At 33.1% G+C, this 24,985-nt stretch overlaps 1 protein-coding gene across 8 annotated transcripts in view; it reads left to right on the forward strand.

Annotated features, from left to right (window-relative positions):
* LOC106065071 (regulator of telomere elongation helicase 1-like) overlaps positions 1–24,985 on the forward strand; it is a 31,346-nt gene that overhangs the window by 3,226 nt on the left and 3,135 nt on the right. For 4 of the 8 annotated variants that reach the window (XM_056030540.1, XM_056030541.1, XM_056030544.1 and 1 more), the window contains 33 exons: positions 1,377–1,516; positions 3,830–3,935; positions 4,834–5,059; positions 5,182–5,266; positions 6,216–6,297; positions 6,987–7,047; positions 7,686–7,770; positions 7,872–7,956; positions 8,877–8,942; positions 9,065–9,212; positions 9,828–9,866; positions 10,175–10,247; positions 10,660–10,760; positions 11,066–11,127; positions 11,414–11,488; positions 12,363–12,450; positions 13,418–13,553; positions 15,178–15,291; positions 16,098–16,138; positions 16,359–16,444; positions 16,572–16,649; positions 17,206–17,283; positions 17,621–17,755; positions 18,439–18,554; positions 19,225–19,348; positions 19,528–19,699; positions 20,215–20,303; positions 20,500–20,556; positions 20,715–20,777; positions 21,936–22,040; positions 22,500–22,644; positions 23,503–23,635; positions 24,112–24,230. In XM_056030540.1, the coding sequence (XP_055886515.1) occupies positions 3,834–3,935; positions 4,834–5,059; positions 5,182–5,266; positions 6,216–6,297; positions 6,987–7,047; positions 7,686–7,770; positions 7,872–7,956; positions 8,877–8,942; positions 9,065–9,212; positions 9,828–9,866; positions 10,175–10,247; positions 10,660–10,760; positions 11,066–11,127; positions 11,414–11,488; positions 12,363–12,450; positions 13,418–13,553; positions 15,178–15,291; positions 16,098–16,138; positions 16,359–16,444; positions 16,572–16,649; positions 17,206–17,283; positions 17,621–17,755; positions 18,439–18,554; positions 19,225–19,348; positions 19,528–19,699; positions 20,215–20,303; positions 20,500–20,556; positions 20,715–20,777; positions 21,936–22,040; positions 22,500–22,644; positions 23,503–23,635; positions 24,112–24,230 (3,169 nt within the window). In that variant the 5' untranslated portion in view covers positions 1,377–1,516; positions 3,830–3,833. Of the gene's footprint in view, positions 1–1,376; positions 1,517–3,418; positions 3,735–3,829; positions 3,936–4,833; positions 5,060–5,181; positions 5,267–6,215; positions 6,298–6,986; positions 7,048–7,685; positions 7,771–7,871; positions 7,957–8,876; positions 8,943–9,064; positions 9,213–9,827; positions 9,867–10,174; positions 10,248–10,659; positions 10,761–11,065; positions 11,128–11,413; positions 11,489–12,362; positions 12,451–13,417; positions 13,554–15,177; positions 15,292–16,097; positions 16,139–16,358; positions 16,445–16,571; positions 16,650–17,205; positions 17,284–17,620; positions 17,756–18,438; positions 18,555–19,224; positions 19,349–19,527; positions 19,700–20,214; positions 20,304–20,499; positions 20,557–20,714; positions 20,778–21,935; positions 22,041–22,499; positions 22,645–23,502; positions 23,636–24,111; positions 24,231–24,985 lie in introns of those variants that run through there. The other 4 variants (XM_056030546.1, XM_056030545.1, XM_056030539.1 and 1 more) reach the window with 3 other exon arrangements.

A 24,985-nucleotide genomic window follows, 5' to 3' on the forward strand; every position in this document is an offset into this window, starting at 1 on the left:
TGACTAACACAGCAGTGTGTATTTTCTCGCCTGACCACTCAACACACACAAACACTATTTCTTGGTTGTCTAGTCATGACCGACTACACATAGTCTAGACTAGCCTTACACTGACCAGTTTGTTAGAGTCAGTCAGACACACGATCTATTTACTTTTTAGGACAGGGAGGGGCTTAGATGAAAATGTTACTTTGTTGGTTATCCTAATGCTTTTAGATCTCTCTCTAAATATATAACTATACCATAGCTTTGGACTAGGCCGTCACTAAGCCTAACAGCTACAGTAAGAATGAAGCGATATGATTGGTTAAATGAAGTTTCTCTTTCAGTATTGTTGAGGGAAGTGATGTTTGACTGAGCTAAAAACAAAATCTCAAAGAAGCCCTTTTTTTTTTTAGATGTCAAGAATTTTCTGACTAATTTATTAAATATAAATGTTTCCAAGCATTTAAATACAAAATGGTAAATTAAAATGTTTACTTTTACAATTTTTTAGGCAGAATTTAAATATGTCAATAATTAACTCAAATTTGAAAAACCCTTGAGTTTCTCTTTAATGTCAACATCATCAACATGCATTCCCAGTCTAGTCTTGAACAGTCTTTACAGTGTCTAAGCTAGAGTGTACCTTGTGCACTAACTTTGATGGCAGTTGCAGGGCAGGGTTATAACAATATAATGAATAATATAAATAGATTATAGCCCTACCCATCAATAGAATACTATCTATTAGTCGTTTTGATCTATATTCTATGAGAGCAGTTGCATTATTATAAATATAAATGAATTCTCATAAAAATGCCACATCATTGTTCATCATCACTGTTATGATTATGTTTCAGTTATGTGTGAAATAGTCGTAGATGTTGTTAGTTGATAGATCTATTTCTGCATCAATTTTTTAAAAACTTGATGTGAAATCTAATGTGTGAGTGTAAACCTGTTTGAGTACGACTGCCTTTAGTTTATCTGCTAACTCATTTTTTTTTCTGCAATTGTTTCGTTTAAAATCCATGGGAGAGCAAACTTGTCTCTTAATTTCATTCTTGGGCTTTAATCAGAATGATTTTGGTCTGGGTTACCTGGGTTTAAATCAGCATGATATGGGTATACATGGGTTTCTTGGGTTCAGTCAGTATGATTTGGTCTGGGTTTTTTGTTGTTTAAACAGCTTCATATTTAACTTCTCTGTGCTTCTTTTTTTCCCTTTTGCTTTGTGATTTATATACTAGTTTTAAAATTGTTTCAAAGTCATAAATTTTAAAATTCACTGCGCCATCCAACACATTTTCTTTTTAATAATTTGATTTGTAATGTTATATTTTTTTTTTACCTGACTTTTTTTTAAGTGACCATTTCTGCCTGTTCTGTTTCAGAATTATTTTGCTTGTTTAAACATAATATGCTTCTTCTTATGGAGATTTTAACATGCTTATGTAACAGAGGGCCTTTTATTCATTTGAAAATGTGGAAGGATGTATTGAAATACTGAGATAGGTCAATAAAACAATTTCTAGTAAGTGTCATGCAAAAAAAAAAAAAGTTAAAAGTTAATTATCTGTTTTTTATGTAAATAAATCTACCTACAGTCCAGCACTCCAACTGGTAAATGGTCTCATCACAAGAGCTCCATAGTTCCCTCTCCTGAGCTTCACTTTCAGTCTGAGATACACATTTTGGTGTCTGCCTTATGATGCTAGGTTGTTCTTTCTCTTTTCTATACTGTACGAACTCCACCATAATAATATGTCATGCAGACAAATTATTGTCTTAAGGAAAAACAAAAAATAGAGTTCAGTAAGCTCAGAAACATCCTCAATACCCCATTAAAAAACTTGGTCTTCAAACTTAATCAAACCTAGAACCTACCTTCCTACCTTTAGCTTCAAACTAGTACCAACACTTAGCTTCTAACTTGTACCTACACTTAGTTGAAACTAATACCTACACATAGTATTCCCTACACTTAGCTTCTGACTAGTACCTATATGGCTCCTTTTTGTCTCGGAAGGTAATGGATGCACTCAGATGTTTCACTGGTTTTGGTTTCGTCTTGAGACGGAGCAGAATCTGGTGTGGCTATCAAGCCAATTCTAGAGCGGCATACTTTGCCACAATTCATGCATGTGTATGCATCTGATTCAGGGCTAGCGGACATGGCAGCTTTCTTTTGTTTTCCTCTTGATTAAGGCCGCTTCGTTTCTTTTGCTCTCAGCGAGGATCATCCCAGCATGCGCAGTCTGTCTCCATGCACTCCGGTCTTCAGCTATTTCTTCCCACTTACTTTTTTTGATGTCTGTGGCTCTCATGTCTCGCTTGCAGACATCTCTATAGGCTAGTCTTGGACGGCCCTTGGGTCTGACTCCCTCCACAAGCTCAGCATATAAGATATCTTTCAGGATTCTACCATCTGGCATGCAGGTGACATGTCTGAGCCAGCGTAGTCTTCTTTGTGTCAGGAGAGCATACATGCTGTTCATATTGGCCAATCTCAAAACTTCCTGATTGGAGACATGGTCCCTTCAAGAGATGTGCATTATGCGTCTCAGGCAGCGTAAGTGGAAACTATTCAATCTGTGCTCTTGGTACATGTATATTGACCAGCTTTCACTGCCATAAAGAAGAGTGCTCACAACACAGGCATTGTAGACTAGGATTTTGGTTGCTGTGGTCAGTTTGGCATTTTCACAGACGCGTTTGGAAAGTTTTGCCAATGCTTTAGTAGCTTTTCCTATTCTTTTTGTCAGCTCCATGTCTAAATCTAGGTTACTGGCAATTGTTGATCCCAAGTAGGTGAATTCCTGCACCACCGAAAGGGTATGGTTCCCAATATGAATCACAGGTATTTCTGCGACGTCTTGTGCCAGAATTTCGGTCTTGGAAAGACTTATTGTAAGGCTAAATTCTTGAGAAGGAGCTGCCAAGGCATTCACTAGCTTCTGTAGACCTCCTTATGAATGAGATATGAGTGCCTACACTAAGTTGAAACTAGTACCTACTAACTACACATAGTTCAAACTAGTACCTACACTTAGCCAACTAGTACCTAAACTTAGTTGAAACTAGTACCTACACATAGTTCAAACTAGTACCTACACCCTAGTACCTACACATAGTTCAAACTAGTACCTACACTTAGTTTCTGACTAGAAGCTACATTTAGCTTCAAACTAGTAGCAACACTTAGCTTCCAACTAAAGTCAGGTACCCATTAGAGTTGGATAGAGTCAGGGGCGCCCTAAAAATCCTGAAATTCAAAATCACAGTCTTTAGTGAGATTCAAACATAGAACCCCAGGTTTGGAAGCTAAGCACTTAACTCAACCACCTCACCCCCAGAAGCAATAATAATACTGTGAATATTAGCATGAAAAATAAGACCTAATGAATACATGTCTATGCCAATTAGGTAAGCATTAGTTTTCATGCTTACTAAAGACTGGCATAACCATTGATAGAGTACATATAGTAACAGTAATGATGACAGACTTACAACTGTGTGTGTGCTGCCTGATCTTAGTGACCAAGCTGACAAATTAGAATTGTTGATAGCACAGTTTGCTTGTGTCTCGTTTATATTTGAATCAGTAATGTGTTAGGAACATGTAGACTTGCAATCAAAGATCTATACGATGGCTTGGAGTTTATTAATAAAATGAGTTGTTGTTTGTTGCTTAACACTGAGTTTCTCTTATGAGTTGCTGTGTGACAAGTGGGTGAAAGAGACATCATGAAGTATATACCATACACATTTTGTCAAGTCTCTATATTTATTTATTAGAGTACAGTTATTTCATCAGTGTGAGTTACTCTTGATTTTTCTTTATTAGAAAAATGCCACTGCTGGATCTCAATGGAGTGCAAGTTAGTTTTCCATTCACACCTTATCCTTGCCAGATTGATTACATGTCCAAAGTTTTAACTTGTCTACAGAAGGTATGAAACAAAATATAGTATATGTTATAGTTTAACAATTATATTGTTGTTTTATTAGTTTAAGAACATTCCTTCAGAAATTTGAGTAATTTGAGACATGGTCTAATCACAGTGACCCCCAAACGACTTATGAACTACCTAAGCCGCTATTGTAAAATTTGCTTGTTCTGTGATTACTTTGCAGAGCAAGTACATTAACAAGAACTTAGATTAAGAAAAAAAATACCTTAATGTGTTTTGTAGTTTGTTTGAGCATTGGATATCATTTCTATGGATTCAACAATGGCTGTGGAGTTTAGAATTCACTCCTAAAAACTTATTGGAACATGGATAGCTTGGGCTTCTCAGCTGGATCTTTTCAATTGTTTCTTTGCCTTTACGCTGTAAAAGTCTCTTAGTTTCAAAGCATCAAACTTTAACTCATTTTATTTCATTCTACCATGGTAAAAGAATCAAATCTTCAGTTAATTTTTGCCTGACAAACATTATATAAAATCGATAGTACATTTGTCTATTAACATGCTTCACAATATAAACAATACTAATGTGATCCGGTGACTTCAGGGATGGTATAGCTGTTGGTGGAACTAAAGCTGTTAGTAGAGACAAAAGCTTTTATTCAGGATTTGACGAGCTTTAGCTCAGCTCTAATGGTTACCTGAAATCTTTTGGTGAAGGATCATCAGGACTATTTATTATTCTTTTTGCCACATGACATCTTATATTTCAGAGTCATAACTGGGGTCTTGTGATGGAAACATTTTCTTAAGCTCTTTACTGGAAAACTGGCCAAAAAAAAACAACAACACAAAGATTATTTTCTTTTAGTTAAAAACCACCATAATTCTTAACTTTAAAAAACAAAACAAAAAACTTCAGTTTGATTTTCTTTTTTCAGAATCAAAATGGTGTTCTTGAAAGTCCTACAGGCACTGGTAAGACCTTATCACTTCTTTGTGCTTCACTTGCCTGGCAAGAGAGTCACAAAGCACAGGTGGAATTAAATAAACAAACTGGCTTGGCTGCTGCATTATCCTCTAGCACCCTTCAAAGTGTTGACCTTAATAAAATAAGCCAAAGTCTTCAGACGGCCACTGGTTCCAGCTGGGGGAGTAGTGAATTTCGTAAGTGAATATAAGTATATGTAACATGTAAAGATTTTGTTATGAACTCATTTATATGAGATGATCATGTTTTAAAAGACATTTTGCTAATGTATTACATTTATTTTTTTTTTAAAATCTAGTTGTGCCAAGAATAATTTATGCCTCCAGAACTCACTCCCAGCTCTCACAGGCAGTCCAGGAACTTAAAAGAACGGCTTACAGCCAGTAAGTGTGGTACAAAAAATTACATTACCTGTCCTCCTTAGGATACTATCAGTAGAGGCTTTTATGAACAGTATATTTTAGTCATGAGTCAGGGTTGTAAATGTGATAAAACAGTATATTGCCAAGTAAACGGTTCTGTGTTTGAGTTTTGGTGTAGATACTTGGGATTTAAAGATGTTCTTCTGCCTTGGTATCTGACAAATCAGTTACGCTGACAAAAGTCAAAATACTTTGATGATTTAAATTTTAAAAATTTTATGGGATCCCCCATAGGGATAAAATAATTTTTTAAAAGTTTATTCTAAACATTTTTATAAAAGTACTATGGATAAAAACTATAATATTATTGAACCTTTGACAGACCAATATTAGATTATGCATCCTCTGTTTTGGATCTTAACTTAAACTAGTACAGACAAAAAAAAACACTTGCCTTATGGTTTATTACAAATGAATACTTTTACTAAACAAGAATAATACTTTGGTAGATTCACTAAACGTAAGGACACTCTTGGACAGAAACATAGAAAGTAGAGTTAAACACCAATAGGTTACAAATACAAAAATATAAATTGATAAAATACTAAGACATGAGTATGAATTTTTTGCTCCCCATTTCCTGGTCACACTGGTACTACTCTAATCACTCTTTCTTTCTTTCCAAGCACCATTCCAGTTTGGTATCTGACAAAAAGAAACCAATGACTTAGTAAAGTTTAAATCTCTGATTAACAGACTGACTATATTTCTGATGGATAAGCATAGGACTTACAATTCTTGTTGAATGAGTGTCTCTAATTTATAATGGTGTGTGCGAACTCTGTAAATATCTGACCTCACAGTCCCAAAAGAATAACCTTTGTCAATAAGCAGTAATTTTTCCCCCCAGCAATTTAGGATGTGTTTCTTAAGATAGAGAATGTTCTCATTTTGTTTTCTCTATTCCCAGTGTCAAGTCTTCAGTAATTGGTTCCAGGGAGCAGCTGTGCATACATCAGCAAGTCCAGAAGTTGACAAACAATACTGCTAAAGTATGTGGGCTAAGTAGATTAGCACTAATTTTTGAGGATATGTCTATATCTTTACAGTATCTTAGTACTAGTTTGGATGTCTATATCTTTACAGTATCTTAGTACTAGTCTGGATATGTCTGTATCTCTCAGCATATTAGTACTAGTCTGGATATGTCTGTATCTCTCAGTATATTAGTACTAGTCTTTAAATGATGTGTCTACATCTCTCAGTATATTAGTACTAGTCTTTAAATGATATGTCTACATCTCTCAGTATATTAGTACAGGTCTTTAAATAATATGTCTTCATCTCTCAGTATATTAGTACTAGTCTTTAAATGATATGTCTACATCTCTCAGTATATTAGTACTAGTCTTTAAATGATATGTCTACATCTCTCAGTATATTAGTACTAGTCTTTAAATGATATGTCTACATCTCTCAGTATATTACTACTAGTCTTTAAATGATATGTATACATCTCTTGGTATATTAGTAATAGTCTTTAAATGATATGTATACATCTCTTGGTATATTAGTAATAGTCTTGAATGAAATGTCAATCTCTCATGTCAATCTCTCAGTATATTAGTACTACTCTTAATTGATATGTCTACATCTCTCAGTATATTAGTACTAGTCTTGAATATGTCTTTATCTCACATTTGAAAGACAATGAACCAACTTAATTGATCATGTTCTGTAGGTACATATGTGTAGAGCTAAAGTCACTGCCAGAAATTGTCACTTTTATAACAATATTGAAGGTAAGTTGACTACATTGATGGTCTCAGCTTTTCTGGCTCCTTCATCTGTTGTATCTGAATCTAATATCATCATGTTAAACTAAGCCATTATATTCAAACCAGTCAAATAAATCATACTTAAATTGCTTCATTCTTGTATTGTGGGATGAGATGGATGAAGTAAATAGAGTAAAAGAAACGTTTCCCTTTCAGAACATGCAGTCTATAGGACAGATAATGTAAAGGTCTTCTGTTCCTGTGGCCCACATTTAACGAGGGTGTCATGTGGCCAGGACAATGACCAACCGCCTTTACTTCCCCCAACTAATGTCGGGAAGCCATTAGAACTGGATGGACTCAGAGGTGCCCTAAAGAACCCTGAAATTAAAAATCCCAATCTTCTCCAGGATTCGAATCCAGGATCCTCGGTTAAAAAGCCAAGAGATTTACCACTCAGCCACAGCACACCATGAAATCAATGAAGTTTCCAATGGGAAACTTTTATTTTTAGAAATGTTGAAAACACTTAGTTGGTCATTGTGCTGGTCACATATTGCCCTTAAATAAATTTTTCATAATGAAAACTTATGACTGAACTTGTTATTATTTAAAAGCTTAATTTTTTTTAATCATTTCTTTTCAATAAAAAAAACCAACAGAATTCAAAAAGAAAAGTGAGGTGCGTAAAGTATTGGGCAGTGTAGTGGACATTGAGGATTTGGTTAAAACTGGACACAAGACTAAGTGAGTGGAACACATACAATTTGTTCAAGTGACCCTTAACTTTTTAAATTAGTATTTTTTTGTTTCAATTCCATTTATTGTTTTAATTTATTATCCTACAGAACTTGTCCTTATTACATGGCTCGTGAGCTGAAGTCAGACTCTGATATAGTCTTTATGCCCTATAACTATTTACTGGACCAAAAGGTTTGATTTGTTAGAATTTTCAACTTGATGATTGAGAGCTTTATAACTCTTGAGTTATTGCTACACTAGTGCAAAATACAGAAATTTTATCTAATATCATTTTACCTGACAGCTGATAGATCTTTTATCGTTGACATCACTTGAAGTTAATGTTTTGTATTATGTTACTGAAACAAAATTTTCTAGACCCTCTAGCTATGCCTTTGATTATTATTTTTATGGCATCAAAAAGTGACATACATAATTTGATGTGTTAAATATAAAATTTAAAAAAGTTGCATTAAGTATGATAGATGTAGTTATGTCTTAACTCTTTCTCTCCTAATTAGCAATAACATCGTTGATTTAACCCCATTAAATCAAATTTGTTTTTTGTTTTAATAACAACTATTTGTGTTGCATAAAAAGAGCATGTATGCTCCTATAATTATATACCAAAAGTAACCTTTTGGGATTACAAAAAAATGTTATTGAAGTTTGATCATAGCAGGGTAGAATGCAAAAATGTGAAAAATGAACAATTCTGTCAGAAATTGGAAAAATAATTGCGTAAATAAAGAGTTAATAATAAAATATTCTTAATTGCCCCGACCCCTTCTGTCTCAGACTTCAATAGGACATGAGAAATGATTCATGTTTTACTTATCCACCATATGAAGGTACATGGTAGTATTATTTCAGTTACATAACTAGTAAATATGCTATATATAAGTGATACATTTGTACTTGTTTTAGGAAACAATTCATTCTTATGATCTGAAGAAATGCTTCATACAATGAATCATTGCTATTCGGCCATTTATATTTTGCTCACAAGTTTTAAAATCTTTTTCTTTACTTATAACACTCTGCTAAATAATTGTTTTGAAAGCTGCAATTATCAGATTATGACCAGGTTTACGCTATTCTTCACATTTCAGTCTAGAAAAGCTCATGGTGTGGAACTCCAAGGAAGTATTATCATCTTTGATGAAGCTCACAATTTGGTAATAGCTACTGAAGTTTTTTTTATCTTAATAAACTTCTTTTTTTTCCATTCATCTTTCATTACAGCATTTGAATCCAACGAGTGGCTAAAACTAAAATCTTTTTTCTTCCTTTCTTGTAGGAGAAAATTTGTGAGGAGTCAGCTTCATTTGACTTGAGTTCACTTGATATTGCTACAGCTATTGAGGAAACCACAAAGCTGGCAGAAAAAATTGCACAGCTAAGTGGAACTGAAGCTGAGTTTTCCCAGGTAGAGGCTTCTGCTATATGTAAGTATTAGTCCAACATTGACAGTCAAAATTTAACTTTCATGCTTGTTACATTTTAGGCTCTAAGTCTTTCTTGTAGATGTCCATTGAAAATGGGGTAACTCTTCTTTCTTTGTCATTTCCTGAGAGGATTTCCACTAGAAAGGTAGCATTTAGTATGTCAAAGTCTCTCAGTTTCTTTCACATTCATTGCATGCACATTTCTTTCAGATTCATGGCATGCACATTCTGATAAATTATTGCTTGTAGTCTAATTAATTAATTAAATATCACCAGGGTAGGGACAAAACCCCACTCTGTACCAAAAATAATCTTACATCTACAGTAAATCTTATAATAACTGTAGCATGCTTACAAAAAGAAAAAAAAAAGATTAATATCCAACTTTGTACTAGCTTATCCATCTCATAATCTCAAAGAGCAGATGAGTTTTTACACAATAGTTTTTACACAAGGATTTTTTTAATGCCCCCTTCCCCTCACCCTCATTGTGTTAGAGTAGGGAGAGAATACATTGGATATAAAGAGTAAAATCATTTGATTTAAAGGGGGAATACATTGGCTATGTCAATTTAATATTTCCTTTTATAACATTTTTTTCTTTTACAATTTCAGTGCCTGACTTTAACTTGGAAGATATCATCCGTTTAAAGAGTAAGTTGTTTTATTTCATTGATACTTAGTAATTGCTTAGTTCCTATGAAATTGTAGTTCATATTAAGAATAGGAAAAGTCTACAATACCTGTGTAGTAAATACCAGGCCCTATGGCAATGAAAGTCGGATAACACACATGTATTAATAGCATAGATTGAACATTTTTGTTAAGGACCGTTTTGTGGATCTCTTTAGTCTGTGCAAATCTCTCAAGATATAAGCCATACATATATTTATGTAGAACTTTAGTGTAGCACAATCATTTTTTGATCCAAGGGAAAGTGATGTATGAATCTTTCTTTACAGAGACTCTTCTGGAGATTGAAGAGAAGTTGGACACCATAGAGGTTACTACATCAGGGAAAACATTACCTGGCAGGTAGGTGAAATGAGCTTCTCATCTCAGGAGTACAAATCATACATAATATAACATTATCTGGCATGTGTCAGGCCTCACAGAGTATTGTGACTTTTATTTAGTGGTAGGCGTTGACATTTTGTATGATAGGAAAGGAGAATGAATATAGGGAATTGAGTTAATAAATGGGAGGAGAGAGAAAGAGAAGGCTGGACATGGAGGCCTAGTTGGTTTAGTGAAAGTAAAGGCAGTTGGTCATTGTGTGGGTTTCATAACAAATATACTGAAGGTCATAGATGGAAAATAAGTAAATTCTGCTTCCTGCTGCAAGACTAAATTGTAAAAAACTTAAATGTGATGATCATACTTACTCAAAAATAAAACTTCATTTTGTATGTACTTAAATTCAAAATTTACTTTATTTCTGTTTCAGCTTCATTTTTGAATTTCTGTCCCAAGTAAATATAACTTGGTCAACTAAGAATTCTTTGATAGATGTTTTAGATCAAATGACATCTTTCCTGTCAAATGATGGTAAGAAATAGTTAAACTTAGGCTGTACATAACCTGTCGAAAACTGTTGGAAACAATGATGAATAATTGTGCAAAGCTTCCGCTTGGGTGTGGGGGAAATAACATGTTCAAACTTTTTACCATACAGACTGATTGAGTTGATAGAAGCTTTGTAAAAAAGATAATTCAGAGCAACACTGATTTAATTTGAAGCCATTTAGAAGAAAAAATGTTTATATTCTTTTTCAATGTTATTGATTTTTTTATTCTCCCATGAAGATCTACTTAATTTTATTTACCAACATAAATTTGTGTTTTCCTCCCAGAGGGCAATTCTCTGCTACATACAAAAGGTTCAGGGCTGTCAAAAATTTCTGATTGTCTAAAGGTAAGATTATTTCATGGTTTCACTATTTGGATATACAAAGTGTGTAACTTATTGAGCCTTAGGCTTATTTTCACCATTTGTACAGATTTTCTAATGTTTAACTTGTTTACATCAGGCTTAGTGTCATCAGTTGAAAAAAATAGTTTTTAAGAAACCATTACATGAAAAAACATTTCTTTCATAACAGAGCAATGTTTTTTTTTTTTTTTTACATTTTGGGTACATTAGATCAATATTGAAGTTTTGGATTACAAACTTTTTACTAATGTTCTACTTTTAATTGCAGATTGTATTCAATCAAGAACCAAATGAGTCTATGTCTGTGTCTAGTCACCAAACAATTTTATCTCAACATTTTAGAGTAAGTGAAAAAGGAGAAACACTACTTTTATTTTTATAGCATTCCAGTAAATGAGGGAGAACTATTTTTTAAATTGATATATTGGTAGACTTAAAGTATGCTATTAAAGATTGGTGGCCAAGTGGTAAAATGCTTTTCTTTAAAACCAAGGGGTCATTAGTTTGAGTCCTGATGAAGCCTGTGGTTATGAGTGTATTGATTCTCAAGACTCAGACATCAGTCCAGCCAGTTCTAACAGGTCTACAAAGAATTAATGAATCAACAAATCTATCAGTGAAATATTTAGAAAAAGAAAAGGAGAGTATTTGATAAATTAAAGAAATATAATTATTCCTGCAACAAAATCAAGCATATTAAGCTAGTACTGAATTCCAAAAAAGAACTGCATAGCGAACGTTTGGATATTATGTAATGCCAAAAATCACCTTTTTTTACCCTTCCTTCTTACCTCCCTTGTAACTAATATAAAGTAAATCCCCCCTCCCCCTAATAGTGGTTACTTACTAATACCCAAACATATATAAATTCTCATATCTAAATATCTAACAGGACTTCCAACACCACTGGCCCAAGGGCAGTAACTCCACTCTCTAACTAAGACAAACATCCACCTTCTATTCCCTCTATTTTCAAACCTTCAGCCAATCAACTCGTAAACTATTTCAATCAACACAATAGAATGGCAGCATTAGGTACAATATTTTTAATGAATCATTGGACTGGCCATTATTTTGCTATATAAAATTAGCCTACCATTTGCTCAATAAAAAAATATTGTCCCTAGTGCTGCACTTGTAGATGTGACATTGTTACACAACTTTGTTTCACATTTGTAATTTTGATTTTGTTAATGTGTCAATGACTCTGTCCTCAGGTTTTTATTCAAAAGAAGGAACCAAACAATAATTTCAAGAAAAAAATTGACTCCTGGGTTACAACCAATGATGAACAAGATAAAAAAGGTATTATTTAAGAAATGCTTGATTGTAAAATGTATTTTCAAAACAGAATAAAGTAAAGGGAGAAGGGGGGGGGGATTAATATAATCTAATATATATATGAACTGAAACTTTTTTTCTAGTTGCTTATTACAAAAATTGTTGAGGATGGTGACTTGTTTCTTGGTCACAATAGAGTTTCACATACATGAGTTGGACAAAGGTCAAGTTTTTGTAGCGCAGATAAACATTGAAGGGCACAGTTGTTCAATAGACTCAATATTTAGATGGACTCACATTCTTGTAACAAGAAACTTTAATTTTTCTTTTTGCCGCTCTTAATTTTAGAAAGCATTTAAAAAATTTTCTTGTAGAGATTTGAGGATAAATGTAGCATTCTCTGTGAACCATTCCCTTGAGAAACAAATTTGGCATTGCTTATATAATTTTGAACAAATTAGACTAAGGCTTGGATAAGAATCATCATCAAACAACAGAAAAAAAGATACTTAAAAAAAACAAAAACCAAAGGTTATCTAAGGGAAAGAACAGCTAATTACTGCCAATCATCTGAAAATGGCAGGGATCAGCTCCATTTCTGCCATATAATTATAACACTAAATTAATTAATTAGTACTAATTGATTAACTAATTGCTTTAATTTATGGAATGATTTGTGCATTGTCATTGACTATGAATAATTATGCAAAATGTCAACTTGATCCGAGAATGGGAAGTGAAAAAAAAACATGTTCAAATTTTTTTTAACCTGACAAACAGATAGACAGAGCTGATATAAGCTTTGTAAAAATGGATTCAAATTAAATAGGTGTCAAAAAAATCCTAAAATTCTATTCCGACCAATTGACTGACTTTGTAAGACACAATGGCAATCACCAACCCTTTTATTACACTGTATAATTAAATTTAGCACCACCAATAAAACAATATTTTCAGTGACTATTGAATTTTTTATTTCTTACATGTTCAGTGGAGCGTGTCTTGAGTTACTGGTGCTTTAGCCCTGGTCACACAATGAAAGATCTCTTAGCACATGGGGTGAAGGTCATTATCTTAACCAGTGGCACATTGTCACCGCTTGAGTCTTTTACAATGGAGATGCAGATGTGAGTTGTTTGGAAAAAAAAATACTATTAAATTAAAATTGTTTGGATTTGTTCGTATATTGTTTGTTGTCCTTTTGCTACTGAAGACAAACATTTGTATTATACATTTTTTTTTTAGTTTAGACCCATATTCATACAAATTAACATTGTTTTTAACATTGGAAATGGAAATCTAGTACTGTTAGATTTTCATCTGTAGGTTAAAACACATCACTTTATCTCACTAATGCCTTACTCTGTTCAACCGTTGGGGCACCCCACAAGATCTGCTGTCTTTCTCCATTCCTCTTTGGATAGAATTTCTCCCAATGACAGGCTTGTTCATGCTGTCTTCCTGTCATTTTTCTTCTTCCTGGTACTGTTTCCTGAAGGAAGGTCTTTGCCAGCCATGAGAACCTTGTGATTCGACCTTGGTACAGTACACTTCTTCATATTTATTAGGTCAAAGAATCAAGAAATGTCTTTGCTCTTTAAGAGAAAATGTTTTTGTATTTATAACTTAGGATTTAAAGTTCAATGTATTATCTTCTTTTAGTGATTTTGCTAATGTTGTTTCTTATGCTAGATTAGTAACCTGCTCTTTGTTTGAGCTGATTCTAGTCTTCTTCCTCATTCTCATTACCAGTAGTAAGTAAGTAAAGTTCCCCTTTCAGACCTTGTGGTCTATAGGGCAGATGATGTAAAGGTCATCTGTTTCTGTGGCCTACAGTTAACGAGGGTGTCATGTGGCCAGCACAACGACCAACCGCCTTTACTTTTCCCCAACTAATGTCAGGTACCCATTAGAGCTGGGTGGACTCAGAGGCGCCTAGGGATTCTGAAATAAGAATCCCAGTCTTCACCAGTATTCGAACCTGGGAATTTGTCCCATATCTGAGGCATCTCTTCATACAGTTTGTTTTTGGTGCCATTATATTGACCAAGCCCCTTGATAGAGTATGTAGGATTGAAGGACTTTATTGGTTCAATCTTTTTTTTATTTGCCCTGTCCTGAAACAAAAAAATTATGTCTGAATAGCTTATAGTAACTTATTGTAATCATTATTTTTCTTGTACTTTGGTTGATAACTGGGCCATCTTAGGTTTATGTTTATTCTTTTAATATTATTCTCTTTTTCCTAGAGAGAGTGGTATTTCTGACTTCTCGCTCATTTTACCATATTTGGCCATTTAGGCAGTTTCCTTCAGTCTGTATGTTGGTCCATTGAAAAGCATTTTCCTATTATTCTTGAGGTTTTAGAAGTCATGTTCATATGTGTCCTACTGTATTTGTCTGAGGGTAGGGAATTCTTAATTGAAGATGCATATCCTAGTTTTGGTATAGCTCACATATTTAAACAGTTTCTTTTTTAAATTAGGTTTGTAAATATATCTTTTAATAAAGCCTCATTATACATCTTCTTGTTTAACTAGTATTTAAAGTATTTGTTTTCTTTCTTTCAACCATTTCAGTAGCTTACTTCATTAGATTTCATGAACGCACTGCCCCCCCCCCCCCCCCCAATCTATTAGTCTGATACTGTAAAAGATATTTTGTAACTACCCAGTATCAGATCAATCCCTTTTCTGTAATTATGTTCTGTCTGGTGTTAATTCTCTTACAGTGTGGTTCCCTTTGTTTCAGTCCTTTCCCAGTTCAATTAGAGAATCCTCATGTCATAGACACAAATCAAGTTTGGCTGGGAGCACTTTGTAAAGGACCTGATGGAGCAGTTCTCAACTCAGAGTATAAAAACAGGTGGGACTACTCTTGTACCTTTGAAATAGTTTAGATGTTTCACTAAATGAACAGAAATTGTTTTTAACTCTAGACAAGAAAGTCTTTTATAACTAATCTAGTTAAGCTTCTCCTTTATGTAACATAGTTACAGTTTTATTTAAAACCAAGAATTTTCCAAAAAAATACTTTTCTTTATTACATTTAAACCCATACAATTTTTGCTAGAATTAAAAATAACCCTTACAGTATTGACTTGATCTTTACCTTCAAGGCTTGCTTGTAGACATAAAGTAGAAGTAAAGTTACCCTTTCAGTTCTTGCTATCTATAGGGAAGATCTGTTTCTTTGGCCAACAGTTAAAGATCAGGGTGTCATGTGACCAGCACAATGACCAACCGTCCTTACTTTCCCAAACAAAAGTCATTAGAGTTGGTTAGACTCAGGGGCACCCTAAAAATCCCAAAATTCAAAATCCAAATTTTCATCAAGATTCAAACCCAGGACACCAGATTTTGAAGCCAAGTGCTTAACCACTCAGCCACAGCGTCTCCTGATTATAGTCATGCTTGCCCCCCCAAAAAAAAAGTTTTCTAAAAGTTTGATAATTCTTTTATTCTTAGTTTTTTTTTTTCATTATTATTAACTTTATTATCCTGGATGAATTACTTTGCTATCATTTATGTTCATTAATATTTATATTGCATTCTGGCATCATCATTTTTTTTTTCAATTAGTGTTTGTTTATAATGTGTTTTTTTTTTGTTTTTTTTTACTTGTACAAATATTATTTGATCCACTAAAAAAGCCTCAAACTTTTTAAATAGGTCAACTGAAGAGTACCAGAATTCTCTTGGAAATTCTATCGGTATGCATTTGACATAATGTTTGTCTATGTGGAGTAAGCTCTAAATAATAAAGAGTGCAAGTTCTGAAACAAGAAATTTGAATGTGTTTCTATTTCAATGTTAAATGTAAATTGAATGTCATTCAAATAAATATAAAAGCTTTTTTCCTACACCATAAGTAAATAAACATAAAGAGTGATTGTTTTTATCTTAGTCAGTGATAACCATTTTATTTTGCAGTCAATTTTGCAAGGGTTGTTCCTAATGGACTTTTAATCTTTTTCCCATCTTACCCTTTGATGGATCAGTGTGTTGAGAAATGGAAAGTGAGTGATCTATCTAAAGGCAATTAATATCCTATTGTTATTTTACTATTCCTTAAGTTTCTTTCAAGGTTTTGTTTTGTGAATGTTTAGTTTTATGTTTTTATGATTTGTTTAAAACTATTCTCAGAGGTCCAATGTGTGGAACAATATCTCCCAGTACAAACCTATTGTTGTTGAGCCAAAAGGAAAATTTGCTTTTACAGAAGTGAGTGGAACAAAATGATTTGACTACAACTTTATCTAATTTATTGATAGTTGTATTAGAAAATGTGTAACCTCTGACCCATAATGTGTTTTAATGTGTTGGATCCTAGCCCTCTTCCATAAAAACAAAACAGAATTGCTACATGAATTCATGTTTTATTACCATTGAGTTTTTTTCATGACTTCTTTGAATGATGCCAGCATAGCAACAGTTATCTTTTATTTCATATTTATCTTATATTATGAAATACAGAAGTTACTTCAAAAAAATGTGTTACCAGGTAAATCTAGTCATGCATGTTAATCAAAGACTTAAATTCTGCCAAGTCATTGGTTTACCTGGTTGGTTCAGGCAACCGATTCCATGCTCTGATACCACTAGGAAAGAAGGGGCATTTGTGCAAATTTGTCCTAGCATAGCATGGAACAAGAAATGTGCCTTGTTTGTAGTATAATTAGCATTTAAAAACAAACTGATCATAAATTACAAGCAAATAAAACATTTTTCTTATGCTTAAAGGGTATGGATGAATAAAATATTTTTCTTATGCTTAAAGGTGATGGATGAATTTTACAGCAAGGTGAATGATCCAAGTTTAAATGGTGCAATATTCATGGCCGTTTGTCGAGGTAAAGTAAGTAAAACACTCTTATTTTTATTTCTCAACAAAGCACAAACTTGAGCATTTCTTTCTTGAGGAACAGCTGACACTGAAGTATTTATTATTTCCTAATGCTGTGTTTCTCTATCTTTGATGAATTTATAATGTGCATTAAAGAGAAATGGTTAAGAACATTTTTGTCCTGTAACAAATGGAATGAGATCCACTTCCCTAACTGGCAACTTTTCCTTACACTGTATCTGGGTTTTTGTGGAAGTTGTGTCATGCTGTTGATTTATAGAAAAAAGAGCTTAATCTTTAATGCAACCCATTAGTTTAGCCAGTACTTTTTAAATTGTTCTCTTGTTAGGTGAGTGAAGGACTTGACTTTGCAGACCATAATGGCCGAGCTGTTATGATCACTGGACTGCCTTTCCCTCCCATGTTTGATCCAAGAGTGAAACTCAAAATGGAGTTCTTGAGAGACAATGCAAGCAAGTTCAATGTAAATTTTTTTTCTTTACTAAAATACTAAAAGTATATGACGTATGATCTATGGTCTATTTAAATTCTGATAATTTAGGTATGGGTGAAGTTTTTTTTCAAGAAGAGGTTTTAACATTTACTTTGTTAAAAATAAATTTTGTAATTTAAATTAGCTCCAAAGTTATGCAAAACTACATAAGGCTCAGTCATGGCAGCTGTTTTTGTTGAAAAAAATGAAATGAAACAAAAATCAAAGTTCCAATCCTAAAGACACTTTTTATGCAGTTTTTAGCAGTTTAATTTGTTAACTTTATTGATACCAGAAATAATTTGGTCTGCTCTAGTTTGAGGAAACATGGAAATGCATCTAAGAAAAATAATCCTCTATTTCTATTTCTATCATTCTTATTTCTCCACCTGATCTAAAAATATGGGCATAGTTGGTGAGGAAAGGGTTGCAATTTAATTAACAAGTTCTTTTGAGTGGCATTTTCTCTTGAAAAAAAAGATTTTCATGGCATACAAACAACCTATTTACTGACACCAAGAACAGACATATTTCATTTGTTGAAGTATTTTCAGAAATGAATCATAGTGAAACTGTTTTTTTCTATTGTTGTATTAGGTCATTGTTTAAAATGAAAAAGAAAAATTACAAATATATATTTATGCCTTTTGTTTACCAATTTTCTCATTGATCAGGGATTAAGCGGTCAGCTGTGGTACCGCCAGCAAGCCACACGAGCAGTCAATCAAGCCATTGGTCGTGTCATACGTCATAATAAAGATTATGGAGCCATCATACTTTGTGACAAGAGGTGAGATAACATGAACAATTTATATAGGATGTGCCTACAAAGTCTAATGTCTTTGGCACCATTATAAACTATAGACATTGAAAATGACTGATTTCTACTTTATTTTCTACATCGAGGTCTTGAAGGGGAAAATTTATTTCTTTTCAAACAGACAAAACAGGATCTAATTGGTTCATATTCCTAGATGTGTAATGGTGCATAACATTGGCTTCACATTAAATAAAAGTTATGATAAAGATTCAGAACATGTACAAACACATATGCTAGTACAAGAAAACAGGCATGTGGCTTTTTGGTAAATGTGTGTCAGTTGTGGTAATAACAGCATTTATGTATTAAAAATGAATCAATGAGTTTTTATGTAGTGACTTCCATTTTGGGCTTTGAATGGGAGATAAATAGTTAGTGCTGAATACTGCATACTATTGTCCCCAGAAACTGGTGTACTTTTAAGACTTCTACTTAGCAGTACTATACAGACAACATGGTTTCACATGAGAAATTTGAAAGTTTTAATAACTAGAAAATAAGATCCATGGCGCTAAAATATTGTGTTTTGTTTACTGATGTGAGTAATTCTGCTGACTCGTTGATCAAAAAACACAAAAGTGATTCATTTACTTGATGTCTCATTGCATCATTTTGCTTCATATTTTCATATTACTTTCAGATTTTCAAGTTTAGAGAATAGAAATGCCTTACCTCTCTGGGTTCGCCATCAAGCCCAAATTTACAACACCTTTGGTCCAGCTTTGAGGGACATCATCAAGTTCTTTAAAGAAGCTGAAGCTAAAGTGAGCATCTACTTTATTTTTGCATAGTTCTTACTGAACTGCCCTTTAAGGAAGCGAAGTAACAATTTTATCTGTTTAACCTAAGAACCTGACATAATTTTAACTAGGCTGTCTCCCTTCAGATAATGACCTGCAGGCTGCCTAGTTTCACTTTGATTAACTAAGAGTTAAATCTTTAGTTCCCAGCTCCTAGTAAGCCTGTGAAGTCTAACAAAAGTGCAGACTCTGGAATCATCAGTGGAGCTTTTTTTGAACCCAGTACCAGCTCGAAACGTCCAGCTCGAATAGCAATTCAGTATGAGAAGGCCTGTGATGTACCTTGTCATGTTCCTAGTTTAAAAAGTTCAGAAGGTGAGCAATAATACATTTGGAGAGATACAGTACATTACTAGATTATTGTTGATTGTTTTAGAAAACTTATATTTTCAAAATATAAGCACATTATTGCTAAAAGAAAAGAAAGAATGACTGGAATTGTGAAAGGTTGTATAAAAGTTAACAGTGCAAGATGATAATGAAGATAAAATAAAGTCTGTGAGGTCTCTGGTGTGTTATATAGATTTAATCAAGCAGTATCCAGACAATATTGGTGTGTAACACTAGTCTAGAGCTACTTACAATGTTAGGTATAGAAGAGCTAATATGGCTAATACTATTGCAGTCATTCTTTGTTATATTAAACCAAAAGCTATGCTTTCATTAGATCAGCTTTTCTAGGTGGACCATACATGCATTTTTAAAATAGCTTTAGCTAAATACATAGGAGACAATAATTGTTACCATCCTGAGTCTTTGACCTACATTCTACTCTTATTGTCTTTTATTGAAGTATTCATTACAATGCTTTTGGTGATTTCACTGAACAGAAGAGGCATCTATTTATGAACAGTATTCTGCACAGAAATCAAAGACAGCCAAAAAAAGAACATTACTAGAAGCACTAGAGACTTCTGAGGTTTGTGCAAATGTTTGTGTTTGTTTTGTTTTGATTCATTTCAAAACAGTTCCTGCAATGCAAATAGTTTCTCATTTATTTAATTAACTTTTGCACTGACCTGCAAGTCTCATTCTCAAAAGTTGTCAATTGTTTTTGTTTTCTTTTAATAATCATTTTTAACATTTTCAATGAAGAGTATATAATTTGTTTGTAGGACCAAAACCATGGCTCAAAGTTTCAGACGGTTGTGACTAGTGGTGCATCATCTTTGGTAAGTTCCATTCAGCTTGTAAAAAGCAGAGCTGGCTAGTTAATGCAATTAAATACTGTAATTTAGGACAAGTTCATTGCTACATTTTCATGGACAAACCTATGCATGGATTTTTAGCAGGTAATAATCCATTAATGTTAGATCTTCTTTGGTTTCAGCCATCGTTGTCACAGCAACCAGTTGCCAAGCTTCCAGGGAATCAAAAAAAAATTAAGATCAAAGTAAGTTACTGTTAATTTGAAATGATTAAATTCCATGAATGTAACTGAATTGTATAAGACAGTTTACTTCTAATGGGCCCTTTTTTTTTTTTTTAAATACATCTTTCATTTTGAATAGGCCTACTTATTTGTATTATAATTCCAAGGAAGCTAAATAAAAAGGAAGCAAACTTTATAACACTAGTAAACAAACAGTTTCATGCCACAGTGACTTATCAGATATTCAAGAGTTAATACATTTGTAGAGCCTGTATCTTTGAACCCTTGCTTTCTTTGATCCTACCTGCACACTTTGTTTGTCCTACTCCCCTTCCTCACTTACTTTGCTGTATAACATTTAGCCTTTGAGCTTTAAAGGGGAAGTAACCCTTGAGGGATTATGGGCAAGACATGGCCTAAATAGTGCTGATGTGCCAAAAATCAAAATATCAAATATCTGCCTCTCTTAATAAAGTTCACTTACCTGTATGCATCCTGTACAGTTGCCATCTTTTCCCTTGATATCCTACTAAGAACAGCTGCTGACTGGGAAAAATGGAGAGATTTGGTTATGCGAACTGTCGCAGCGCCCCTATGATAAAGATCAAGGGAGAGATGATGATGAGGATATATTTTTGCCTTGTAATTGTGAAATTAATTAAGGATGTGGTGAAAAGTCATGTGACCAGGAAGTGGAAATGTAAGATTTTTGAAGCTCAAATTACTTTACTCTAGTCACTTTTGTTCTGCCATCTTATGGGTATCAGCCCATGTCTATAATTTGCTGAGCATTGCTTGCTACAAAACATTACTTTACACATTGTTATTATATCTTGTGCATTTTTATTCTGCCATTTTTTTTTTTATTATAAGCCATGTGCAAATGTGCAGATCGTGTGACTGTGGTATAGAGCTCCTATAAAAGCTGCTTAATAGCATTCTCATCTTTTAAATAAAAAATACTTTAGACCCTTTTGAAAAAAAGGGGATGAGTGGGCTAGAAACAGATTTAAAAATAAATGTCACATCATGTTTTTGTTAGAAAAGTGTTTTACATTTTTTTAATATAACATTTTAAAAAATGAGTTCTTTTTTATTATTAGTTTTTGGTAGGTTGTCAAAGACAAAATTACAACTAACTACTATTTTGTCACTTGACAAATTTGTTTGTGTTTTCAGAAAACAGAACTTGTTTATGCTGAGACTGAGGAAGAAACAGTGAAGAAAGTGGAGCTGGTAAGAAGCAAGATGTCACTGGAATCATGCAAGGAGTATGTCAATGAGGTAAACTGTGGAAATCAATTGTTTCCTTTGAAGGCATTTTTTAATGGCCCATGTAGAGGAATCCTATTATGTTGTTGTTGTTTTTTTGGCATCTTTAACATTTTACATTTTAAAACTAAAAGAGAGGTGGAAAATCTGTTTTTTTTACCATCGCCTTACCAACTTGATACTACAGCAACTTTTTTTTTTTAAGGCTGACCATTTTTAGTTTTTAACACAGTTGCTATTTATTAAATTCCATGTATATACAAGTATACCTTTTTGTAAAACTCAATTAAAACATAATATCTCAAATACTGGCTTTAGTATAGTTGAACATATTTCCACAGACTTGAACACATAGAAAATTAATCATAATGCTACCTAATTAATGTCAAGAAAGCACATTTAAGTGTATCTTTGCCTACCATATTCTGATATGTTAAATTTAATGCTTGTTTTGTTTTTGTTTTAAATCAGGTGAAATCTGTTTTGAATAAGGAAACCTACAGACGTTTTTCTGAAGCTTTGGTGCAATACAAAAAAGAAAATGACATCCATAACATGATTCCAGTTTTAGCAGAAGTGTTTACAACTTGTCCTGAACATCATCATTTGATGCAAAGTAAGTTGACCAATTGAACTATAATACTTGTTTTTTTTTTTTATATCTTGTCAAGTATATTAATAATTTCAAAACAAACTCAAGTGACTTTTTTTTTGCTTCAGGATTATAGTGTTTTTCTTTATACTTGTTTTCTTTTGCAAATTTTTTAACATTTGATCCATAGAATTTAATTTTTTCATAACTTGTATATATAATAAAGTAAATGTGTTGGTTAGTTATAATGATGCAATGAAATAAGAAACTAGAAAACTTTGTCCCAGTACTTTTTTTCAAACCCAGTGTAATTTTTACCCAAGTGATTCACAAAATATCTACCTATAATCATAACTATAAAATTAACATAAGAATAATGAAACTTTATTTTGAAATAATGTTAGTCCTATTCTGTAGTTTAGTTTTTGCTAAATGTTTTTTTTTTGTTACATGATTTTATTATGTCCTGAGTTTGGTCCTTAATCCTTGTGTAACTCACACAATATGTTAAAGTTCTCCTTTCAGACCTTGCGATCTATGGGGCAAATGATGTAAAGGTCATCTGGTTAACGAGTAGGGTGTCTGTAGTTACCACAACAACCAGCTGCCTTTACTATTCCTCCTTATTAAAGCTGGGTGGATGCAGAGGTGCCCTATATATCCCATAATACAAAATCCCTGGATTTGAACCTGGGATGCTTCAGTTCAAATACCAAGTGCTTTACTACTCAGACACAGTGCCTCTGCATAATATCTTATCCTAAAGAAGTGGGCTAACAACAAAGCATCATGTGATCTGTAAACCCCTGAGTTTTATGTTCACCAAGACTCATCTTGATTAAATCCTAATTTTTAAAAACTTTCTTTCTTGTTCTGTTCAAGAGTTTCACAGGTATGTGCGGCCAAAAGATAAAGACTATTTTGCCAGAACATGTTTTGAGTTGACTGGCATAAAGATTGAAAGTAACACCAACAGATATGTTGCCAGTTGCTCAACTAAAACAGATGCTAACAGGTAATTTATTTTGATTGGCTTCTGTTTAATTTGTCAAACCTACTCTAATGTTATGATGACCCTTAGAATAATCCTGAAGTGGAAGCATGATAAGGAACTACAAAGTGGAGTAAAGTGTTTGACATTTTTAAAAATCAAAACTCAATTTTCTCAAACAATTTTCATTAAATAAAATAAAGCTCTTGGATGTAGTTTTTAGTACTAAATCCTTTAATAAATTACATTAAGAAACTTTTTTTTTTAACTTATGATGAAGAAGTAAAATTAATTTACATTGTAGTTCTAACAATAAATTTGTTAAAAATATCAAAATCTTTTTTTTACACAATTTAGCTAACACATGAAAATATTTACCAAAGTTTGCATCTTTATGGGATATTTTAAATGTATATTTTATTTGAAATTTTGACTTTTTAAAAGTATTTAATATGAATAGCTGTTACATTTTTTTCTTTATTGAATTTTTTTTTCTTTAGATCAACGTCTGCATTCTCTGAACCTGCCTCATTAGTTGGATCAGTGCCTGCAGCTTGTAATCCCAGCACATCATCAACCACACAACCAGGATCCAATGATGTCAGTAAAAGTAAAAAAGGTAGATAATCAAAAGGTTATTTAATTCTGACACTGACAGTAAGTTGGGTAGCGCTGCCTGTTAAGAATTTGTAAGTGCTAACTCTGTTAGAAAAATAAAAAAAGTAAAGTTCCCCTTAGAGATCTTGCGACGTATGGGGCAGATGATGTAAAGGTCATCTGATAATGAGGATGTCATGTGGCCAGCATAATGTGATCAACTGCCTTTACTTTTCCCCAACTTATGTCAGGTACCCATTAGAGCTGGGTGGACTGAGAGTTGCCCAAAGATCCCAAAATTAAAAATCTCAGTCTTCACCAGGATTCAAACGGTTCAGAAGACAAGTGCTTTACCACTCAGTCACCGCACATCCTGCTTGTAGACATGCTTGACAAAAAAAAAGTTTCTCTTGTTGGTAAAATATAATAAACTATTGGTTCTGCGACACAATACAGAGTGACAATGACCTAAGTTTATAGCTTTGAAACTCAGTGATTTAAGTTTTATAGTAGATCTATATCTTCATAGAATGTTTTTTTTTTAGTTTATAATGTAATAACTGTATTAGAAAAATTGAATGTTGAAAATAAATGTTGAGGTGCTTTTTCTTATGCAGCAACAAGGTTTTGTGTTTTGTTTGCTCCATTTGTCAGGAATGATTGTTACACAAAATTTTTGGGGAAATCCTTATGAGCCAAAAAAAAGAAAAAGTCAACAAATCTATAAGATCTTGTTCTTAGACTTATAAGTTGATAATTATCCCAATTATTAATTAT

This window comes from Biomphalaria glabrata, chromosome 5, assembly GCF_947242115.1.
Source record: "Biomphalaria glabrata chromosome 5, xgBioGlab47.1, whole genome shotgun sequence".
Classification (NCBI taxonomy): domain Eukaryota; kingdom Metazoa; phylum Mollusca; class Gastropoda; family Planorbidae; genus Biomphalaria; species Biomphalaria glabrata.